The 23,462-nt window shown below is 42.0% G+C and overlaps 2 protein-coding genes across 7 annotated transcripts in view; one reads left to right on the top strand and one right to left on the bottom strand.

The window, feature by feature from the left end:
- ATF1 (activating transcription factor 1) overlaps positions 1–4,990 on the top strand; it is a 40,765-nt gene extending 35,775 nt beyond the window's left edge. For all 5 annotated transcript variants that reach the window (XM_080994949.1, XM_080994950.1, XM_080994948.1 and 2 more), the window contains one exon: positions 1,200–4,990. In XM_080994949.1, the coding sequence (XP_080851075.1) occupies positions 1,200–1,344 (145 nt within the window). In that variant the 3' untranslated portion in view covers positions 1,345–4,990. The remainder of the gene's footprint in view (positions 1–1,199) is intronic.
- A 1,083-nt stretch (positions 4,991–6,073) lies between these two features.
- LOC308471034 (transmembrane protease serine 12-like) lies at positions 6,074–23,462 on the bottom strand. 2 transcript variants are annotated; one of them, XM_080994921.1, is made up of 6 exons: positions 23,053–23,462; positions 21,090–21,294; positions 19,130–19,395; positions 17,271–17,416; positions 15,946–16,188; positions 12,647–12,772 (listed from the first exon to the last, which is right to left on the bottom strand). In XM_080994921.1, exons 1-5 carry the CDS (start codon positions 23,147–23,149, stop codon positions 15,949–15,951), a joined length of 954 nt encoding a protein of 317 aa, XP_080851047.1. In that variant the 5' UTR covers positions 23,150–23,462; the 3' UTR covers positions 12,647–12,772; positions 15,946–15,948. The 2 variants fall into 2 exon arrangements, with proteins under 2 accessions (XP_080851046.1, XP_080851047.1); XM_080994920.1 differs by lacking the exons at positions 15,946–16,188; positions 17,271–17,416; positions 19,130–19,395; positions 21,090–21,294; positions 23,053–23,462 and adding exons at positions 6,074–6,347; positions 7,624–7,769; positions 10,177–10,442; positions 14,825–15,011 and having other exon boundaries at positions 12,571–12,772.

The raw sequence follows: 23,462 nt of genomic DNA, 5'->3' as shown, positions 1-23,462 counted from the left end.
TCTGATGGTGTTTCCTGCTTGGCAGGGGGTTGGACTCGATGGCCCTTGTGGTCTCTTCCAACTCTATGATTCTATGATTCCAAGCTGTGTACAGTCTAAAACCAACCGCCAAGATATCAGTTAAAACATTGCAACAAAACCACAACCTGAAACCAATAAAGCAGCAATATAAAAACACAGACCAATTAATCCCCAGGTGATCTAATGGCCAGGTGGTCCTGCGTTGTTAAGGGCCTCATATGTTAACAAGACTTAGAACTTGGCCCAATAGCTGATTGGCAGCTGATCCACAGGTGTCATATGTGAGCATCTCCTTAATTCCCACTTGTGTCTCAGGATGAGAGTGGTAAATACAACTAGTCACTAATACTGTATTTGTATCTCCTTGGAGGCACTGCAAGCTCATTATACAATTTGAAGAGACTAAATTGCCCCCAAAATGCTAGTGCCAATTTATTAAAATCTTGAAATTATTGGTACGATAAAGAAAGCTTAAAGGTGTTAATAAACTAGCCAGCTATAAGAAATGGTATAAGGGGATCATGGCCGCATCCCTCTTCAAGTATTTTAAGTATTTGCTGTGGATGTTTATCCTGAGGACAATGTCACTTTGTTCAGAGGGTCATGTATCACTGATACCCTCTGTTGCAGCCCCTGTATTTCCTTTTCTTCAAATGTGTAATTGTAGACACACTTTGTTACTTTATTAAAAGCATATTTAAGGACATGTGCAGGGCTCTGCTGAATCAGGCTGACGGCCTATCTAGTCCAGTTGCCTATGAGATACCCTCTTAATTTCTCATTAGTCCCAAAGCATTATTGTTCACAAAGCCAAAATGTACTCCCCTGAAATGTGTGCTTCAGGCAGATGAAATAATTTATCTGTTTACAGATTTCCAGACCATTTTTTAAAAAACATTAGATCACTAATATGATAAATAATTTGAACTCTTCAGGCAAAAAGAGCAAGCTTGCAAAGAGCTAATCGCTTGCAGCTCTTTAAATATTTTTATGTCAAGTAGATACATCAGTATTTTTTCAAAGAAAGTGGCTTTGTTTTACTTTTCACAGTCTGTGAAATAAGAAAGGCAAGCCTCTTTAGATGAACATCAGCTAATGAAGCAAAAGCAGAATGCTTGTAATTCCAAACTAGTTTGACTTCTATGTAATAATTAACAAACTTTGCTTTGGAATTTCAGAGAAGCAGCTCGAGAATGCCGTAGAAAGAAGAAAGAATATGTGAAATGTCTTGAAAATAGAGTTGCTGTTCTTGAAAACCAGAACAAAACTCTAATTGAAGAACTAAAAACTTTGAAAGATCTTTACTGCCATAAAAATGTGTAAAAGGAGAAAAAAACACCTTTTTGTGAACATAAGAATTTCAGAAGGATTTTTTATATTATTATTTTTTAATTAAAGGTCAAAAATGAATCTCTTCTATCCAAATTCCACAAAGACTTGAGATTCTATTTAGAACCTTTGATGGCAGAGTACAAAAAGGAAGTATGAAAACTCATGAAGAGTTCTGCTGGCACAACTGGAATCTTCATTTCAATCAGGATAAGTGGGACATGTACATTCTGTCAATCAAGATGTTTGAATTTCTTGTGCTACAGCTGAATTTTTTAATGCCTATGGCATTTGATTGCCATTATGCAGAAGAGCTGAATCTTTTGCTTTCAGGTGTTAATGCCTGTCAACATATAGCTAGCATAGGTTCAATTTATTAAATCTGATATTTTTTTCTGCTCCCTTCACAGGCTAAGGATCTTCACCACATAGCGAATGCACAGGTAGCAGTAGTTTCTGCCCTCACGCCAGTCCATGTGTTGAAATGCACAACTATAGTAAGGATCCATATGTGCCAGAGTGTGCAGCACTCACCTGTGATTGGAAGGCCTACTCTTCCAGGGTTCCCAGTTGGGTGGAGACCTGCCACAATTTTTATTTCAACGTATGGGGGTCAAAACCTATTGCAGCCCACCAACAGGGAGAAGAATCCTAAGAAAGCTGTCACAGTTAATTGTATGTACAATGTGTTTGCTTCAAATTGTCAATTCTAATCTCTGTGTTGAGAAGATACACACACTACTTTGCTAGAAATTATATTTGGTTTTAGCAGGCAGGCAACTTGTTTAAAAGAAGGGTGCTCTGTCTTAGGATGTGGTCATAAGACTCCTTGAGGAGTGGATAACATATATCATGGCCTCGTTTGCATGTCACAAAAAGCCAGTGTTCATCTTAAATGATGGTTTCATCATGAAGAACCCCTCTCCACACCAGGCAGGTCCCCATGTGGCTTCTTCCCATTGTATGGAGCTCAGGCAGGTCAAATAAGCCATAGAACGCCTTGTCATATCGTCTAAACCTGCAGAGTGGTGGGGTGTATTTATAATGAAAGATTGGCTTATTGTGCCATGAAAACCAGACCCACATATCATTGCTTATACAGATGCTCTGAAATGTTTAATGCAAGAGAACAAATGTTGCAGAAAATATTTTCAAAGGGCTTTTGTGTGTGTGTATGTCACTGGGTGGAAAAAAACAACATCTTGAGATAAACAGAAATGATTCTTTCAAGTGAACAGGCATCCCATATTCTGTTTGAATATACTTCTTTTGCTTGTACAGAAGCATTAAACTCCAAATTCCCTAGCTTTGTCTCAGTTCAAAGCACAAAGAAGCTAAAATTATATACCAAAGGTAAAATCTAGCATGTTTATATATGTTAAAGCACTCAATTACAAAACTGAATTTGTAAACCTGACAGTGACTTCTTAAAGCAATTCCAATTTTATAAGTAATCCAGTTGACATAGACACCAGGTATATTTTTGTAGTTGAAGTGTTACCTTTGCAAATTCTATAATTGAGTTTATATGGATATTTTAAATTTTTATAAAGTTTCAATAAACAGAGATATTTTCCCTCTTAGATTATCAATTCTATATTTTTATGAGATGCTCAAGAAAACTAGAACCTATTTCTATATATTTCATTAGGCAAATTTAATTTAACAAAAATTGCTGGAAATATTTTTGAGAAAATAGTTTAGTATTCACAGAAGATACATTCGTTTATAAATTCACTTTAAAGATGCTGTCAGGGATAATAATAGGGTCATTTTGGTTCTTGTTCTCAATGGATGTTAAAGTATCTTTTGACATCAGTTGGGTTCTTGAGCACACAATGAACTAATTAACACAAGCAATGTAGCCTTACCCTAGTTAATGTTGTTGATTCATTCCAATTCAATTTGATTCATTTCAATTAATTTCATTCCTTTGAAATGTTGCCACTAAATGCATTAGAGAAAAATATATATATCTATTGCCATCATGGCACAGCATTCCACACACTGTCCCATTAACTCATTTTCCCCCCAATACTTGGTGGCTCTGGGGACTTCCCAGACATGCAGAAAAGTATTTGCTCATAAACATTTTTAGAACTCTTCCCCCTTCAAGAATTGAGAATAACACTTGCTCTCTGAGAACTACAAAATAATGAGCCTTTTCTTTGTATGTAGGTATCGGGGAATTGTGACTAAGGCTCACAATATAAGCCTTGGAGGAGGCAAACAACCCCCAACTTTATTTTCTAATCCCTGAACCCAATATGCTGTTATTATGGGTTCTAAATTAATAGGTATAATGAGGAATGCTTATGGCTTAAAGTATCCTGGAAGGAGGAGTGATACTGGAAATGCACACCCTGAGCAGCACATCTGGTTTCCATTATCCCCCGCAACCTCTCTAATACACCACAGGGAGGGAGAGGTAAATATAGACCCTTACTACTAAGGCTCAGAACTAGGCAAGCATCTTCCATTTCACCTAGTACTTTTAAAGCTCAGCAGCCTGCACTGTAGGGCTGTTGTAGCAGCACAACAGAATGCCGAGATTCAGGACTCATTTAGAACCAGAACTCAGCAATCTTATTCTAACAGGAGTCCATTTGGGAAATTTCTCAGCACCACAACCTTTATTGCTGAAAAGGAGAACAACTGTGGAACTATAGTAGACCCTGATTTTATCCACCCCCTCTAAAAAAGAAACTCCTATTGTCCTTTTTTAAAAAAAAGTTCAATTTGGATATTAAATCAAATAAGGAAATGGGCCCTAAGTGAAAGGAAGGTGGAATATGGAATATTCATGCATAACCCAGAAAGTCTCTATAGGCTTCTGCACATGCAGATAGGCTTCTAGCTTTGCTTTCCAACATAACCTCCATTCCGTATGTCAATCTATTTTTGAAAATCCCATTTCAACTGCGGGTGATATGTTTTGTGTGGAGGCAGTTGAGGGCTGGTCAGTGTCTTCCTCTGGATTACAACCAACAAAAAGTACTGTGTGGTGTAAGTATTTCACAACCTGGCCTGGAATCTTCTAGCTATTTGTTGTACACTTATTAATTTCTTGTGTGTGAGTTTCAGAGGATTCAAACTTTCAGGTGTGCTGCATCATTTTTAGCATGATACTAAATTATATTTTGCTTCTATGACAAAAGTGTGATCTGCAAGTTTTCCCATACATCTCAAGTATATGTATATTTAATAGTAACAAAATATTTTGCTGTTCAAATGTTATTAAAAGAGCATTTGATTATTATTATTACTATTATTTCAGAGCAAGAATAGGGGAGGTCGTGGTGTTTGATTTAAGAGCAAAATGCAGGGTGATAACCTGTTAATGTGCACTATTATTTTGAAACAGGAACCATAACCATGTATATCATCACAGAAGTACACAGTCATCAATTTCATTTTCAGTCATTATTTAAAGAGGCATATTTGTGCTATTTGCCAACCTATCGTCCGATCATTATAAAGCTGGGTTGTGAGCACAGGCAATATTACAGTTATTGATGATCCTAACTATCCTCAAATTTAGCAGCTTTGCTTAAAATATTTGTAAATATTTTTTTAAAAAAAACATTGGTGGCTGTACCCCTTGACTTCAGTAATAAAGACCCTGAAATGCTGTTTCAAACTGCCTTGTTAATTCAGCCTGTGGGAAAGTCTGGCGCTGATCTTATTCGTACAAAAGTATCTGAATTTGTTTATTCTTATAAACACATACTTTGTTTTAGCCTTTGATAGGTGTGTGGTTTGTTGTTTTTAGTGCTGTGTAATCTGTAGATTTACACAGAAAGAAGAAAGAAAGTATGCTGTTTACTTTGTTCAAGGAACACCTGCAGAGGGAGCTAAGATCAAGTTTTCTAATACTTAAAGCCACTGGATACTATGGAACTAGTAGCAAAGCTCACAGCTACAGTGGTACCTCGCAAGACGAATGCCTCGCAAGACGAAAGAGTTTTTCGTTTTTTGAGTTGCTTCACAAGACGAATTTCCCTATGGGCTTGCTTCGCAAGACGAAAAACGAAAACGTCTTGCAGGTTTGTTTCCTTTTTCTTAAAACCGTTAATACCCTATGGGAAACCGTGCTTCGCAAGACGAAAAAACTTGCAGAACTTGCGAGGCACCACTGTACTAGTGAGCAAAGCATATCTCAAAAATCATGTAAAAAATGGAAGAAGATGGGAAAGGAGGACTGAAGACATGTTGCAACTAAGCTTCAAACAAGGTGTGTGCACTTAAGTGCTATGACAACATTTAGCATCCGTCATGTACAGTTTCTATAGCCAAGCATGCAGCATAGAGGTTAAATGTGTGTTTGAATCTATTGGGGAGGGGGAGGTAAGTAACTGATTTACGGAGCATATTGCTTGTTTAAAAATAATAAATTCCCCTAATATTATTTTTTACAACATGGAAGAAGGGAGGTGTCACTCATCTCTGTTCTACACTGCTGACACAAGATTATTTGAACAGAAACTGGGGGTGGGGGGCAGGGCAGAGGTGACTTTTGCAAATTCTCTTCCTCACACCACCCTCCCTGTTTTCCTCCAAAGCTCTCCCCCTCCTCCCCTGTGGTGTTACAAAAGGAAGGGGAAGTCAGTGGAAATCACCTCCCTCCACCCTTCTGCTTATGGAAGTCTGTGCTAGATTATTCCATGTGTAAAGGAACACAACTGAATATAACCCAGTAAATTTTAAAAGGAATCAGACATCATTCCTGAACAATAAGATAATTTGCTTCTTTATAGAACACTGTGGATGATTACCCATCCCACAGTTAAAAAGATGAGAATACATGGTATGGTCATAGTGATGGTTTTGTCAAATAAAATAGCTTGTGATTGTATCCAGCTCCTGAAACGAGCTGTACGTATATAGACTCCTGGAAATGTTGGTCGGCCACAGCCAAGGCCAAAGCTTGTGACTCCTATCAGGTAATATTTGGTGGCATCTGGGAAATAGCACATAAGTGGTCCACCACTGTCTCCCTGGAACATGAAAAATAAAGATGAGGATATGAGTGTTTCTTTTGTTATTGTTAAGCTTTAGGCTGCAGAAAATTGTGGCCCAATCGGTGTTACGTCTCATGAACTGTCAAAAGTGGTGCAAATGATCCAATTGAAAATAAATATTCTGACTATTTCACCACCACCACCGAGCCTTAATTTTAGACAGCATTCGAAACTCATTTTTCTAAGTGCGTTTTGCGACAAGGAATTTCATTAGTGCAAGCAGTTTCTGAGCTCTAGGCGCAGGACTGCGCCTAAGATTTCAGATTAAAACTGCCCCCAAATCCAACTCTTTTGGACATCAGTCCTACAAGAAATATGCATACTAATAAAACAGGTGTGAGAAGCCACGCCAAAACTAGCCCTATTGAATATTTTCCAAGACAACAACGCACACTCACACTACAAAGAACTCTTAAGCCACTTACTCTCAGCAGATAGGAGAGTCATAACTAGACACTGGAGGAACCTGTCAGGAGTAAACATGGACCACTGGTACCAAACTATATTGGGAAACAGCCCTACAAGAAAAGCTAACCAGCAAACTGAAACTAATAGGGGCAAACAAAAGAGGATGTATTTGCCCCACTCCCTTTATTACATATACAGCCCTGCAAGACAACAACATAACCCCCCTGGCAGCATATAAATCAATATGCCTAATGTGACCCAACAACACACACACCCCTCACTCACAAACAAAACTCATTGCAATCAACTAAATGCAACTAACCATGTTCTGGGCTCTCAAACCTCTCACACCGTCAACAAACACATAATCAAAGAACCTATCCTTGCAACACTGGCACAAACACACTGCACATACACTAAACAAAAGAATGAAAAATCCCTACCTCCCTTCTTTCTGACACCGAAAGTGAGAAAGGACTCTGAATTGAAAACAGATGTATGCACCCTTGCGAAGTATGAAAATTCTTTAATAAAAAAACTAATAAGAGTATGAAATTAAGGTATTGCTTGGCGTTTACAGTGTCACCCTTAATGTCTTATTTTATCACATGAAGTACCATATGCTTTGACTGCATTCTGCATATTCCTTATGAGGTTTTATATAATCATGAAACAGACAGAGGAATAGAATTCTAACTCAGAATTCAAGGAATGTCTTGGGTTTCCTAACTGCTTTAGTGGTACTGCTATTTATTAAGGGACAAAACAATAACTTGACCTAACACCCATAGTATATAGTGATACGTCATGCCTTAAAATGACATACACATCCTGACATCTTTACCTGACAAGTGTCAACACCTCCACTTTCAGAGCCAGCACAAAGCATGTCTTCTTTTTTGAGTGCCCCTCCATACCAGTCATTCCTATTGCAGAGCTGCATTGGAATAATGTCTACTTCGGCTTCTTGTAATACACGTCTTTTTCCACCTGTAAGGAAAACAAGACAAAGCTGGAAATATGCTTATTTTTGTTTGATGTTGCCTGATATACACAGCAATACACAAAAGTGCTTTATATATTGGCAATTTTTGGGCCAGTATAGTTTTCCTAAATCTAGTGCACTGGGCACTAGATTTTCTAAATTTCCTGTGCAGAACCAGTTAATCTACAATTGTTGCCAAACTGAAGCTTAAGAACCCTTCCAACACCTTGAAGTTGTAACGAATACTGTTCAGCAGCTAACACAGACCCCGGGTGCATACAAAGTTTTGAATACACTATCCTTAATCCTTGAGTGTGCCCTATTCCCCTTTCATCTTTCCAGCAGCACAATCTTCAAAGTGGGTAGTCAGTGTGGCTGGATGAATATTACCATCACCAGGACTAATCCCAGCACTGCATTAAGTTGTCAGCCAGGATCCTCCCAGTTTGCTCGTTCTAATTACATGAGTGAAGTTGAACTTTACATCATTATTGCAGACAGACAAAAGCGGACTTGTGGGACTGTTTGCTACAAACAGGTCACAGGGAAAGGAAGAGCTATTCACACATTGCAGTGGTTAAGATTGTACCTATGAAGTTTTAGTATATGTTTAAACAATGCATGAATGTGACAAATTGTTGTATCACCCAGGTATGCAAAGCAGAGAACTGTGACTCCTAGCTTGCCATTCTCTAGCACATCCTCTGAGCAATGTTTGAAATAGTCCCAAATGCACTTACAGCAAAGAAACTTACCTGAAATCACTAAACTTACTTGACCACAACTAGAAGTGGTTATTCTGAAGTAGGTTTACTCTTCCCACCAGCTTTGAAGGTAAGACTATGCAAAAAACTTCCTGGTTCACAAGGTGATAAGGCTTTTACAGCATTGTGAACGATTTTGTTGTACTGACTGCTGGCTGCAACATTCATCCACCTGACAGTTTCTCTGTCCCCGACAAAGTAAACTTTTACCACATGTCTGCTGAGAGCAGAGAAACCGAGCTGGCTGCAAAAAGGAGTGAAAGGAGCTCAGGGGCAGGCTCTGGCAAAAAAAAAATCCCAAACAGGAAACATTTCATTTTGGCTGACACCAGGGCCAACTCTCCAACAATTAGAGGGAAAACTCGAACATGGTATTTATCCAAGCACCTTCAAATGCAGAGTCCCAGATCCTGTGCTAGGTAGTAGATAATCTCTGGTTATCTTTAGTTGAAGTACCTTATGGAAGTTTCTCCAACTATAAGAATATCATCACCTATGAAATCTGCATAAGGATCTTGGAGCTCCTACAAGAAGCCTTTTGAGACCACCAACCCATGAAAGTGTTAGGCTTGAAGGTTTATTTTAGCTGGTTATAACTGGAGATATTGCTTATCTGTGCAGGAACATCCATTATGTGTTGCTTCCACAGTAGCCAAGAGAAAGTGTTACTTCCTTTTCGTTATAAACTTAAAACACCACAAAAGAAAAGATAAGGCAGAGGTGGAGCTGAAGCTCAGTGGTAGCGCATGCACAAGATCCTATGTTCAATTTCTGGCACCTCTAGCCAAAGGCAGGTGATTCAAGAAAGACCTTTGCCAGGCACCCGGCAGTTTTTGCCAGTCAGAGAAGGCAATAATGGAAATGGGAAACAAATAGTTTGTCCTAGCGCAAGGCAATTTTCTATGTTCCTACTTGTGGCACATTTGCAGAGCAAGTGGGGTTGTTCGTTTTGTTCAGAAAAAGTTTCAAGGACATTTTGCCAAGGTTCGTAAAGGCATATTATCTGCCTAGTGCATGAGGCACAACTTTGCTAAAATATCTCCCCATTTGGGACATCTCTTCTGTTGTTCAGTGCTATAAACTGAAAATATCAGTTCAGTATGTGGGGGATCTAACAAGCAGTGCTCTGTACAATTGTTCATAGAAAAGTACCTCACTAGGGGTGATGTTTTCAGTCTCATGGCTGGATAGCATCCATCCAAAATTCTTACTAAAGAAGGTAGGAACACTGGACTTGCTGTAAATGTTTATTCTCTTCACTGGATGGAGATACATATACTGTACACCCAAAAGTTGTCTTGCTGTTGTAGTGAAGTGGCAGCAGTATCTTTGACTCCCAGAAGTAGCAATTCAATATCAACAGAGTCTGGGGATAACCTTCCATCTTCTGTGTATGTTTTCAGCAGAGGAGGGCAATATTCCCACTTCAATGGGTTTTTGGATTGTAAATCTTGTTTTTATTTAGCTCCATTACCTCCTAAAGTTATATAAGGACCTCTCACTGAAGGGGCCAAGAATTTGCATAGCTCTACCTTCAAAGCAACCCTTTCCTAGATCACTTCCATCCACTGCAAATAAAGAACATGCAGGCTAAATCCAAGTTTATTTTCTCACTGCTGGCAACAGCAAAAGAAAAGTATAGATTTACCTCTTTCCAGCGTTTTCCCCCAACCACTTATATAGCATGAAGTATCATTGGTCATAAGAAGCGGAGCCTCAGGTAAGCAGATGGGCTGAATATAATCATTGAATCTGATAGAGTCCATTAATTTAAACAAGGCAAGATCATTTTCAAAGGTTTTCTCCTGGAAATCGGAATGCATAATGATAGCCCTGATCCGGCTCTTCACAGTATAAGGCTGGTACCTATAAAGATGATGCAGTCCCAACACAGCCTTCCAAAACTCGGGGAACCTAGAATAAAATCCTTTGTGGAGTCAATGATCACTATAAAATTGCAACTTTACAGACTGAGACTTGAGAGTTGTCTCTTCCTTCACATCCCCTGCAAAACCATTAAGCATGCAACCAGACTCTGATCAGACGATGAGAGAATGGCTGAGATTGCTCCAAATGATAACATAAATGTAACAAGTAACACATATATTATGCCCAGATAAGAGTAATACTTCTTAAAACAAATTCGTAACGTGTGCAACAGTAATAAATCAATTAAATTCAAGAATTGTCCTCAAGCAAACTTGGAATCTTACAATGATACAGTACAATAGAATCATAAAGTTGGAAGGGACCCTGAAGATCTAGTCCAAACCTCTGCAATGCAGGAATATGCAGCTGTCCCTTACGGGGATCAAACCCGCAACCTTTGTGTTATCAGCACCATGTTCTAACCAACTGAACTATCCGGCTGACAAAATTACTGTGCTTAATAATGAGTGCAAATACTTTTCCTATCTGAGCCATTCAGCAGAAGACTGGTTTTCTCATGCCAGTTACTGCCTATGCAAATTCTACTCAGAATTATCGAAAGCTGTTCTTTTTGAAAACTAAAATAATCACAGCAACTCGGAAGATAAGGTTCATAGCCAAAGAATGCCATGAATAAGTGTGTGTTCCCACAGCAGTTTCTTGAGCAGCAGCTGTCCAAGCCTAAACTGCTGACCTCTTGAAAGTGAGAGAAGCTATGCAAGTGGCTTGTGAATCCATATGGGTATAGCTATTCCAAGCTGCTTACTAGAAACCATGGCCAATATTATTAGAATAGCTTCCATTGGCATGAATGGGAGGTTTTTTAAATCCATGTAAATAGCAGGCATGGTCGCACTCAATCCAGATTTCGACTGCAGCAGGGGCAGTGGGTTAGAGTGCCAACTTTACCATCACTACACCTATTATTTACTTTAAAATCATTATTAATGTACTTGAATGCAAGATGGTAACAAGTCAATTCTGCGTATTTTGTGCTGTAGTACTATAGCCCTCTTCTAAAGGACGTGGGTGGCACTGTGGGTTAAACCACAGAGCCTAGGACTTGCCGATCAGAAGGTCGGCAGTTCGAATCCCCGCGACAGGGTGAGCTCCCATTGCTCGGTCCCAGCTCCTGCCAATCCAGCAGTTCGAAAGCACGTCAAAGTGCAAGTAGATAAATAGGTACCACTCCTGCGGGAAGGTAAATGACATTTCCATGCGCTGCTCTGGTTCACCAGAAGCGGCTTAGTCATGCTGGCCACATGACCTGGAAGCTGTACGCCAACTCCCTTGGCCAATAAAGCCGAGCGCCGCAACCCCAGAGTCAGTCACGACTGGACCTAATGGTCAGGGGTCCCTTTACCTTTACTTTACTATAGCCCTCTTCAGGTATTCCAAAAGTGGCTAAAGTAAGCATAGGAGAAGGGGAGAGCCTGCTAGCTGTCTGTCCCCAGCCCCAAAATAAACCTTCTACCTCCCTCTATGCGTTCCAGGGAAACTGTCTGAGGAAGCGTCTTATACTTGTGTGAAAAATGCTAATGCACACTCTTCCCCTTCCCAAGCTTCAGTCAAATTATGAATGCTTGAAGAGGATCTATGTGAAAGTTTTGTGACCCTTGCTACAAAACAATGTGAGCAAAATAAAAAAGGGGAGTGCAATGTTAAGAGCACTGAGAACTAGTGTAGTTCACTGAATAAAAAGGATTAACAGGAAAATGTGGAATCATCCTCCTTTCTGCTATATACTCTTTATACAGCCAGGGTAAATTATTTTGTTTTAGACTAAGCTGACTATTCAGAATTTTTATAAGGGTGAGCGTGATCAATATTGCAAAGCAGAATTTAAAAGGACAAACAAGAAAGCATCTTATCATCATGAACAGGTTAGCATTTTTTTCCCAGGCAGCAGATGCAACAAACGCACGCCATAACTTTCTAAGCAGTACCTTTGCAGTCTAGTCTGACAAACCAGTTCAGGGAGACAAGATGGATTCACAAATAATGTACAAATATTTAATTGTCTTACAGATTTTTTCAAGTTCAGCCAATGTATTTGCATATTTTTCTTTCACCTAAATTGATAGGAAAACTTTCAGAATCAAAGGATACATACGTCCACTCTTTAATGCAGTGTGCTGCTGTCAGCACTGAGTTGTGGTTAATTAAAGATCCACCACACATATGCTGATATCCTATGCCAAAGTGGAAAACTTGAAGACTGACTTGCCAAGGCCATGCTCCAAGTTGAGCATCATGTCCACCTACAATCCGAGACCCTGCTGGTATCTCATCCACAATAGGCCTTGTTCCACAAGCTAGAAACAAAACACAGTTAAACTGGTGAAAAGTCATGCGGAATGCATGAGGCATTCAGATAAGAAAGTGGCAAAGGAGCGATATTCCTGCTGGTGAAGAAATCAGATAAGCATGCAAAGACTGTTCTAAACTTTACTTAATTTAATTCAGAAAAAAAGAAGTCAAACAATATTTTTAGGAGATAAAGAGTGAAATTCAAAGTAAGATTAAACAGATAGCATAACTTAATGAAGACTGTGTTGCACTTTTCCATGTGTCCCCCCCCCGAAACTTAATTCTTTTTCACTTTTTTTTAATTAAAGGAATTGAAAAAGGATATGAAGTGCATTATCCTGCAGTGTTAGAGCACTTAATTTCTAACATTAAGAGAAAAAAAGCAATAAGGTCTTTAAAAGAGAAATGGTTTCTGTATGTTTACTGCATGAGACACATTTGGTAAACAAGCATCAGAAATACATGAATAAGCAAGTAGATCATGTTTTGTTTTCATTATTTGATATTAAAGTAAAAGGATAAGTTATTTTCGTTGCTAACAATATGCCATTTGAGGCAATTCAGTGTTAATGAGATTAGGAAGGTAGAACTGAACTGTAATGCTAAAAGGAATGAGACTGGGAGAAAAATGGGCATTAATGTATTATTGCATTGCCATCCCAACTTCCGAGCTGTGCAGGATTCCCTCTCTTTACCCAGGGTTTGGTTTCCTTGGAATGAGGGATACAGGAGCCTGTGTGGTGTCTTGAGGGCGGGGCTTTTTTTCTCAGCTGGAACTCCCTGGAACTCAATTCAGGTACCTCTCAGGTGGGCGCCATTGCCATTATTAAGAGAACAAGGGTGAGTTCCAGCACCCCCTTTCCTAGAAAAATAGCACTATTTGAGGGTATAATATACATATACAGTGGTACCTCGGGTTAAGTACTTAATTCGTTCCGGAGGTCCGTACTTAACCTGAAACTGTTCTTAACCTGAAGACCACTTTAGCTAACGGGGCCTCCTGCTGCTGCCGCGCCGTCAGAGCATGACTTCTGTTCTCATCCTAAAGCAAAGTTCTTAACCTGAAGCACTATTTCTGGGTTAGCAGAGTCTGTAACCTGAAGCGTATGTAACCTGAAGCGTATGTAACCTTAAGCGTATGTAACCCGAGGTACCACTGTATGGTCATACCTCGGGTTGAATATGCTTCATGTTGAGTGTGTTTGAGTTGCGCTCCGCGGCAACCTGGAAGTAATGGAGCGCGTTACTTCCGGGTTTTGCCGCTCGCGCGTGCGCTCAAAATGACCATGCGCAGAAGTGGCGAAAAGTGATGTGCGCGTGCGCAGACGTGCCATCACTAGTTACGTTTGCTTCTGGATGCGAACGGGGCTCCGGAAGATCCCGTTCACATGCCGAGGTACCACTGTATTTAACCTGGGCCCAAAGTGGAGGTGCTCACAAGCATTAACACCCCAGAGCCCCAGCCTTGGATTCAAGCTGGAACCAGGCGGGGCTCTCTCTCTTCTGCCTGCTTCTAGCCCAGCTCACAATACACTCTCTCCCATTGTCCTCCTCGCTCCAGGCCACTGGCCTGGCTACTTCAACAACGGAACCCTCCCCGCTAGATTTAACCCCCCCCAAACAACACCCGTGCAATCTCGTTCGCAGATACCAGCCGTGAGCCCAGGGGCTTTCCGACTCCGCCAACCGCTGCCAGCGCCGTTTTGCCAGCTGAGGGGAGGAAGGGCCAGGGGCTTCGCTGCTCTGCCCTCCGCCCGAGCGAACCCTCACGGCAGATGCACGTGGCCCAGCAATGTGAGCAGCGTCCCCGCTAGGGCGCGCGCGCCGCTTTCGAATACAGCGTAAAAGTCAGCTTCTGCGGACGTGACCCGGTGGCTGCCGGGACTCGTAGTTCGGAGAGCTTTCTCCTCGCCCTCCCGCCCCCCACCCGGACGAGGACGTCGCGCGCAAGCGCAGCAGCAAGAGCGGCCTCTGCCGGCCTTCGGGATGCCCTGGTGTGAGGGGAACCTTGCCCGAGGCCGGCTTCCTCGACGCCAAAGCCGGGCAGCCGGGCCCACCTTTCGTAGGGATGACAGAGGGCTGGACCCCCGGCGGAGCCTCGCACAGCAGCACTAGCGCCGCCACCAAGGAAGCGGCTGAGGGGCGAGACAGGAGCCGCCACCGCCGCCGCATCGTCAAGAAAAACGGCGGGCGGCTCTTTCCCCGCCCCCTGACGTCACATAAACGGCACATGATTGGCAGGAAGCGGCCGCGCGCGAGGCTTTTAAATCACATTTCACCGCGTTTTCATCCCCCACTTCCCTTCGCCATCATTTCCCCTTTATCGTTTTATGAAATTGTGCTTCCCTGCGCATTTTCTCTTTGGTGTATGCAAATTTCTCCCCAGTAAGTGTAGGAAGACGCTTGGAAAATAGGGAGAGGTGTGTAATGGGAAGCACTTGTAAGGAAGGGGGCTAGAGATGGGGAACCTCTACTCAGATTCTAATTTACTGAGCCCTACGTGCCAAAGATAGGGACCCTCTACTCAAGAGTTTGATCTGTCTGCCCAATCGCAATGTTCCATCCCATAATTCATATGTGTTCACTTCGCTCCATCAACCTCCTTCACGTCATCCCTCCTCTTTTTCCATGGCTCGCTCCAAAGTGAAATGAAATGGTGAGGACTCTAGCCATTGGGAGGAGGTGGAGGGAAAGCAAATGAAGAAACCCCAGCTCAGCCACTCAGTGTGTGTATTTGGCTTTGGCCCCATCCAGTCTGCAGTTCCCCAAAGGTTACCTCTAAAAATGAAGCCCCACCTTCTGCTGAAAAATGGTCCCCACCATGCTATTTGCAGATAAAATTGTCACGTAAGATTTCACAGATCACTAATTGTACTTATGGTAAACATCAACTTGTTTGCTTTATCAAAATAATAATAATCCGTATACAAATTATATATATATTTAATGCACTAATAACAGTGCAATCCTACATCTAGTCAGAACTGATTCCCACTGAATCCAGTGAGGCTTATTGTCAACTAAATAGATACTAGATTGCCTTATGACTATTTTCAGATTAAGAACAAATATTTTCAGTTAGGGTTGATTGAATTTAAATAACAAACTGACAGCTGACTAATGGGTTGATATTGCTAAATATATTAAAATCAGTTGTGGGTTTTTTGAGGAACTTTACCTTTTATAGAACAAGGTGAAAGGTTACCCACTTCACAGTCAAAAAGATCAGGACACACTTAATGTTCACAGTGCTGGTTCTACCACGTAGATGTGAAACTATCCAGTCTGAAAAATGACTTGTACCAAGATAGATTCCTGGATACTTCTGCTGGCCACAGCTAACGCTTGAGATGGTGATTCCTATCAAATAATATTTGGAAACATTTGGGAAATAGCACATCAAAGGTCCACCACTGTCCCCCTGGAACATGAAAAATATAAAATGAAAATTTGAGTGTTGCTTATAGTATTTTAAAGTTTTAGTATGCAGAGGGGACTGTAAACTAATTAGTCTGAACAGTGCATTTCATGTCAAAAGAAAACAATGCTTTCTAGGAAACACAGATACCGGTAAATCTTGAAATCTTTGATTGGGTAATCTCACTTTGGCTGGGTTATAGTACCTGCAGATAAGTTGCTTACAAAACCTTATGATGTGTTCTGAAGAGTCCAGCTACATGGTCAATAAACTTAAGACTTAAAATCAAGCGAAAATCCTAAGAATATGTTCTAACAATTCTTAGCTCTCATAACATGGTGGTGGTGATGGTGATGCACAGATTATGTGAAAGACACACACAAACACCCCTTTTTGCTTTCACGTTGCTTTTTTGTTTGGAAGCAAAGTGGTACAAGTGTTCAAATTAGGGGGGGGGGGAATGGCTCCTCTAATCTTACCCTTTCACCACTCAGCCAAAGAAGGTCTGCAACTTATGTGGGGGTTACATTCCAGGGATCACGCCTAAAGCCAAAATTGTGTAGAGTCAAAACCCGCTGGGTTCATTGGCAGGTGGGGCAGCCAAAATCATTTTTCCCGGAACCCCATCCCCTTTTTATTTTTTGCCACATACATATAACTGAATGTGCACAAGCTTACTATAGTTATATTTGATGAAAAATTGGTATTAACGGTAACATGTTTTCAACCACAACTGAAATCAGTTTCTTTCCATATCTATAGTACAAAAAAGTACTTGCCCTTTCCCCCTTCATGTCCCCTCTCCTCCCCACCCTTTCTAAGTCTATGAATCTGCAGACAAGAACTTGTGCGTGTTCTAGATTTTTACAGTGCTGAGAGCACGTTCACAAACAATATTATCTCAATTGAATTTTACATGGATGTCTCTATTGCCTATTTTATCACACAATGTAATCTTAATTTTTACTTTGTAAATTTACTTAGGGCTACTTTGACATCCTACTGGGCAATATAATTTGTCTAAGCAAGCCACATGACAGCATCTGTTGGCAACATGGTTTACAGTGGAAATATCTCTGTTTTACCTGACAGGTGTTTTCGTGTCCACTTGCAGAGTCAGCACAAATTACATCCCTTGATATTCCATGCCCTGAATACCAGGGATGTCTGGCACAGATGTACAGTGGTATAATGTCTACCTGAGATTCTTGTAATATATATTTCAAATCACCTGTAAAGAAAACACAAAGTATTACTGGAAGTATGTTTGTGTTCAACCTTCTGGGTCCAGTACAAATGTTATAAGCCTGATGCAGCAGACCTTCATCCCCTTGTGCAGAATCTACATGTGTTATCAAACAAGGCTTAGAATTCCTTCTAACATTTTGGAGAAACAGAAAATTTTGTCAGCTAAAACATGAAACTGTAGATGGGATCTCATTTATCCTTGTGTGACTGTCATACCATGTGACCTGTGGTGGTTCTTTTTTTGTATTTTGTTAACAGTACATGAGATTGGCAGGCTGCTGTATTTCTATTTTTCTTTACTGTGGTACTTTCCTTTTATATCTTTCCAATGATGCAATCTTTAAGTGAGCAGCCTGTGTGCCTGGGGGTAAAGATGGTGCAATAAGTCGAGACCACATCATGCATATGGATAACAATTCATACATTAATACAGTGCAATTCTATGGTACCTTTGAGGATATTCTAGAGGCCGTAGGAAAGGTTGGATATACTTCTCAGACATCAGAGAAAATAATCATTTGTAATGGTGCATGTTTGTTCTCGAAGATACAAACATGAGTCTGACCAAACTGTGGGAGGCAGTGGAAGACAGGAGTGCCTGGCGTGCTCTGGTCCATGGGGTCACGAAGAGTCGGACACGACTAAACAACAACAACAAATGGTGCTAGGAAACAGGGCTACACCTCCAAAGTCATTAGCAACGGAATCATTCTTGCCCCTACTGAATCAGGAGTCCACAATTTCCCACTTTAACACATCCTGCCAGCTACTGATATAAGCAACAAACAGACAAGGGTCAACCACAGGAGGAGACTTCTAGCAGTATAATAAGGCTGAGATGTTTCATAAGGCAATACAGGACCAGGACAATTTTGGGCATCTCTTCTGAGGCACTCCACCCACCCCACCTGGATTTGGGATGAAAGATCATGTAAAAGTGTGCGTGTGAGGAGGTTAAGTTGTAAGCAAGTACAATTTGTGGTATAATTGCTGGCCGTGGGCTGCATCTGTGGGGGACACCATTGCACCTGCAAGCACCCTCTGGCACTTGCAGAAGATACCTACTAACAAATGGACACAGTGAAAATCCAGATAGAAACCAGACTTCAAAGTTCTCTGCTGGGCTGCATGTATGCTGAGCATTCCTCCTTTCAAAACTCAGTTCCAAAAGGATGCAAGCTCCCCTCTATTCACTTCGGGGCAGAAAGAGTACAGGATGTAAAAAGTGACAACACTGCAGAGACTGACGGTGGTTGAGTTTAGGTAGGGCCACAGAGCCCACATGTTCAATCCCTGCCCCTGGTTTTTAATTGTTTGGCTTTTTCAAGGGTTTGGGGTCCCCCTCCCCCCAAAAACATTGCCCAGTCAATAATGAGACTAGGAACAAAACTGAACTTCAATAAATTTATGTATCATCCTGACAGCCAGCAGCAAGCGAATCCCAGGTTTTCCTCAGGTGATATAAATCTCAATGTATTGATATCAACAAAGCTTTCTGTGTTCACTAAAACAGTGTTTCTCAAACTTGGGTCTCCAGCTGCTTTTGGACTACAACTCCTATCATCCCTAGGTAGCAAGACCAGTGGTCAGGGATGATGGGAATTAAAGTCTGAAAATAGCTGGAGACCCAAGTTTGGGAAACACTGCACTAAACTAATATTAGATTATTCAGAAGGGACAGAAACAAAAGATTTACCTTTCTCCTCTTTTCCCACCCATGCACTTATATAACATGGGTTCTTGTCTGTCACTAGAAGAGGAATGTCAGGTAAGCAGATGGGCTGAATATAGTCCTCATATTCGACAAACTTTATTAATTCAAATAAGGCAATGTCATTGTCATAGCTGTTCACTTTGAAATGAGAATGAACCACAATTTCTCTCACCCGGCGATTTATAGTATGAGAATGACGTTTATAAAGATGACGTAAGCCAATCACAACTCTCCAGTACTCCGGGTTCCTAGGACAAAAAAAACCCTTGTATGGTTAATGCAAAATTGCTGCTTAAGAGAATTTTAACTTTGAGCAACACCATAAGAAAGCTCAAAACATGCAGTAATAATTCCACTTCAAATACTTACCATAAACAAAAAAGAATAGAAATTATTTTGGCAAACTATTCCATACAAATAGCAATGTTATAACTGGCTTTTCATTCAGCAGGGGATTGATTTTATGACTACAATACAGTGGTACCTCGGTTCTCAAACATCTCCGTTGATGAACCTTTCGGAACCCAAACGCCGAAAACCCAGAAGTAAACGCTTCCATTTTCAAATGTGCCTTGGAAGTCGAACAGCTTCTGCTGCATGTTTTTCATTTTTCTTCTTTGAACTTGCAGCCAGCCCTTTGCACCTCAGTTATCGAATGTTTTGGAAGTCAAATGGTCTTACGCACGGGTGTCAAACACAAGGCCCGCGGGCCGAATCCGGCCCGCCAGACCTCGTCATGTGGCCCATGTAGCCACCGCCGGCCGCCAGCCTTCACCTTTTATTCTCGCTTCTTTTTTTTTTGACACAAGAAAGCCGCCTCTTCAGTGCATGCGTGGCAGCCTACAAGCCAGAGAATGTCTGCCCTCTAGCGGCGCCGGCCGTTTTACACAGGAAACCTCCACTTTACATGCATTCAGGAAACCTCCTACAGATACAACCGGCCCTTTGAGGGTGACCAAAATGCTGATGCGGCCCCCGATGAATTTGAGTTTGGCACCCCTGGTCTTACGGAACGGATTATGTTTGAGAACCGAGGTACCATTGTAATTCCTCATGGAAGCTCTAATCAGAATCAGAGAAAGTTCTATGTGCTCAACAGGTAATTTAACCTTGTGTTCATTGAGCAGCAGTTGTCTCACACTGCATGGTAAGGCTTTTTTGAAATTGAGTGAGTGAAGCTTCATAAAGAGTTATTTGGTATGGGCAACTGCTGCTCAAAGTCCAGAATCACCCTTGAAACACAGTATAAGAACCTGGCAGGATGGGATAAGTGCTGAGAATACCATGTATAAGCTAAGCAGCCTAGCAACCTCACATACTGGTGATGAAGTTGTTGAATCACCATGTGTAGCTACACCTTCATAAGGTCCAGTGAAATCAATAAACGCCCCCCCCCCATGGAAGTTCTTCAAGATGGTTGTATGAATCACCATTCAGAACTTGTGCATCTTTAAGTTCTAAATCACACGCTTCAGATCCAGTGTAACCTGCCATCCTTATTCCTTTTGGAAAATGTAAGAAAGATTGAATATTATTTGAGATAGTTTTGAACTGATGGCACTGGATCAATTACACAGGTCTTCATGAGATGACACATCACTTGGATAACATGGACAATTGAAGGTGCCACTCAACACACCTGTAAAGTACACAAAAATCTCAAATAGCGTAAAATACATTCTTATACAGTATGCAGTAATTCTAAAGCACTGGACCCATGATTTAAACATAGCTTACTCTGAGTATGTTTTCGGAAACTGTATTCATAAAATGATAATATTATTTAAGATTTGTGAGAAGCCTACCAAAACGATGTTCACAGAATACTGACATCAAGACAGGCTATAGCCAAGCAACCAAGAAAAAAGAGGGGGGGGGAAAGAACCCACACATTTTCCCCATTATGCCTAAAACGGACAAGATAAAATATAAAGATACATACACCCATTCTTTAATGCAGTGTGCTGCTGTCAATACTAAGTTGTTACTAATTAAAGATCCACAACATCTATGACGATACCCGCCTTGAAAAACACGATAAATTTGAAGACTAACAAGCCATGGCCATGACCCGAGCTGAGCCTCATTATCACCTACTATCTGAGTCCCAGTTTTTTTCTCATCTATAAGAGGCCTTGTTCCACAACCTAAAAAACAAAACACAGTTATATTGGTGAGATGCAATGTATTTAAGTGTTCCATAAAATACAATCTGCATCCAGCAAAATGCTTAGAGCCACTGCTTTAAACTGATTGGTTCAGTACAGCAATTCCCTAAACAGGCCACCTGTTGGAGAGCTGAAGCAAACCCATTTTGACTCACCATCCCTTGTTATCAGAAGTGAATCCAAAATAATTTCACAGCTTCTTTGTTTCTCAGAATAAAAGGACACATACTTGCAGGATGATATCCCAATGTTCAAAAGACAGCGTAATCCATGTGCTTTGTTTATATACTACAATTTATTCAGTATCGGGGCAGTATTCATAGTCTTCCCTCCTCATGTTATCCACATAACAGCATTGTCATGCTCAGGGAGCTTGGTGGCTTAGGGGACAATCCAAACCCAAGATCCACAGGATGTGCAAATTAAAATCCAGTGGATCTCCAGGTCAGCTGGTCAATTCATGGAGGGGTTGGGCTATATATCTTAAGTATAAGGAGTTAATGGTACTTGCCTGACCAAGTTGAGTGAAGATCCAAGTTCAACATAGGCTGTCCATTTTTAGGGCTGGACAGCCTATGCTGAACTTGGAGCTTCACTCAGCTTGGTCAGTCCAGTTCCATTAACTCCTTAAGATTGCTCTCTTGGTGTCTATTTGAACTCAGGTCTCCCCAGCCATAAAGGTAAAGGGACCCCTGACCATTAGGTCCAGTCATGACCAACTCTGGGGTTGCGGCACTCAACTCATCTTGCTTTATTGGCCGAGGGAGCCGGCGTACAGCTTCCGGGTCATGTGGCCAGCATGACTAAGCCGCTTCTGGCGAACCAGAGCAGCGCACGGAAACACCGTTTACCTTCCCGCCAGAGCAGTACCTATTTATCTACTTGCACTTTGATGTGCTTTTGAACTGCTAGGTTGGCAGGAGCAGGGACCGAGCAACAAGAGCTCACACCGTTGCAGGGATTCGAACTGCAGACCTTCTGATCGGCAAGTCCTAGGCTCTGTGGTTTAACCCACAGCGCCACCCGCATCCCCTCCCCAGCCATAGTTCAATGCTAACAGGCTACATCATACTGATTGGCATACACTTCACCCCCCCCCCCGCCTTCACAAAAAATGCCTGCTATCAATGTAACGTCAAGATAAACCGGGTTATGATCACATTGTTAAGATCATCACATTGTCCTTGCACAAAAGCCCAGAGGCTGTGGAAGCAGCGCCCTTGAAGCAGCACCTCAAAGTGGGTGCTGCCGCTGACGTGCGCTTCTCTTCGAACTTGGGCAAATTAGGACAAATGCCGACACAGGGCAACGTTGGACGTAACACGGCTTAATGATGCCCTTTGCAAAAAGCGTACCCGTGCAGAGACGCGCTTCAAAAATATCTTTCCGCTGCGACTTAAACCTTAACTACGGCAATTCCCCGTCCCTCTGCCTAGAAATGTACTCTCACAAGCAGCTCCACGTGCCTCAAACTCTACGCAAACCACCGCGTGCAAATCCGTTGCCCGATTCCCACGTGAAGGATCACGCCTTCACAACGGACACCCGAAACGCCACCTGCTTTGTACTGGAGGCTGCCGGGAGTTGTAGTTCAGAGAGGGTGAAGCGTACTCCATGCGCAGGCGCAGTTACTAGCTTCGGCCGTGACGGCGCCCGAGCGCTCAAATGTGAGGGAACCTGCCCGGCCCACAAGCGGCTTCGACGTCGGCGCCGCACTTCGCGGCAACGGGGGCTCACCGTGTGTAGGGACCCCGGAGGGTCGGGCTCCGGGCAGTGGTCCATACAGCAGCACGAGCAGAGCCAGTGAGAGCGCGGGGCGAAGCCTACGCCGCATCGTCCGTCGAGGGAGAAAAAAATGGCGGCCAACCCGCCGCCTTTCCCGCTCCTCGGCCGGAGCGACGCTGGGCGCGTCACGTGACGGGGCGCGCGGAGGCCTCACGCTCACGCGTTTTCGGCAGTTTGTCTTTGCGGGACAGAGGGAAGCCTGCGCAGGGAAAAGGGGGCACCAAGGGAAGAACAGAATATTTTCAATACCGACCCCAGTCCTTCAGCAGTTCTTATAATAACTAGCTGACAGGGTTCAGGTGCAGGACTTGCGTACTGTATTAACAACGAGTTGGGGAAAGCTGGCTTTTGCAACGTTCAGA

This window comes from Podarcis pityusensis (genome assembly GCF_964106645.2).
Source record: "Podarcis pityusensis genome assembly, chromosome: 2".
Lineage (NCBI taxonomy): Eukaryota > Metazoa > Chordata > Lepidosauria > Squamata > Lacertidae > Podarcis > Podarcis pityusensis.
Note: the sequence above shows the minus strand (reverse complement) of the source record. Positions and strands in the feature narration are given on the sequence as shown.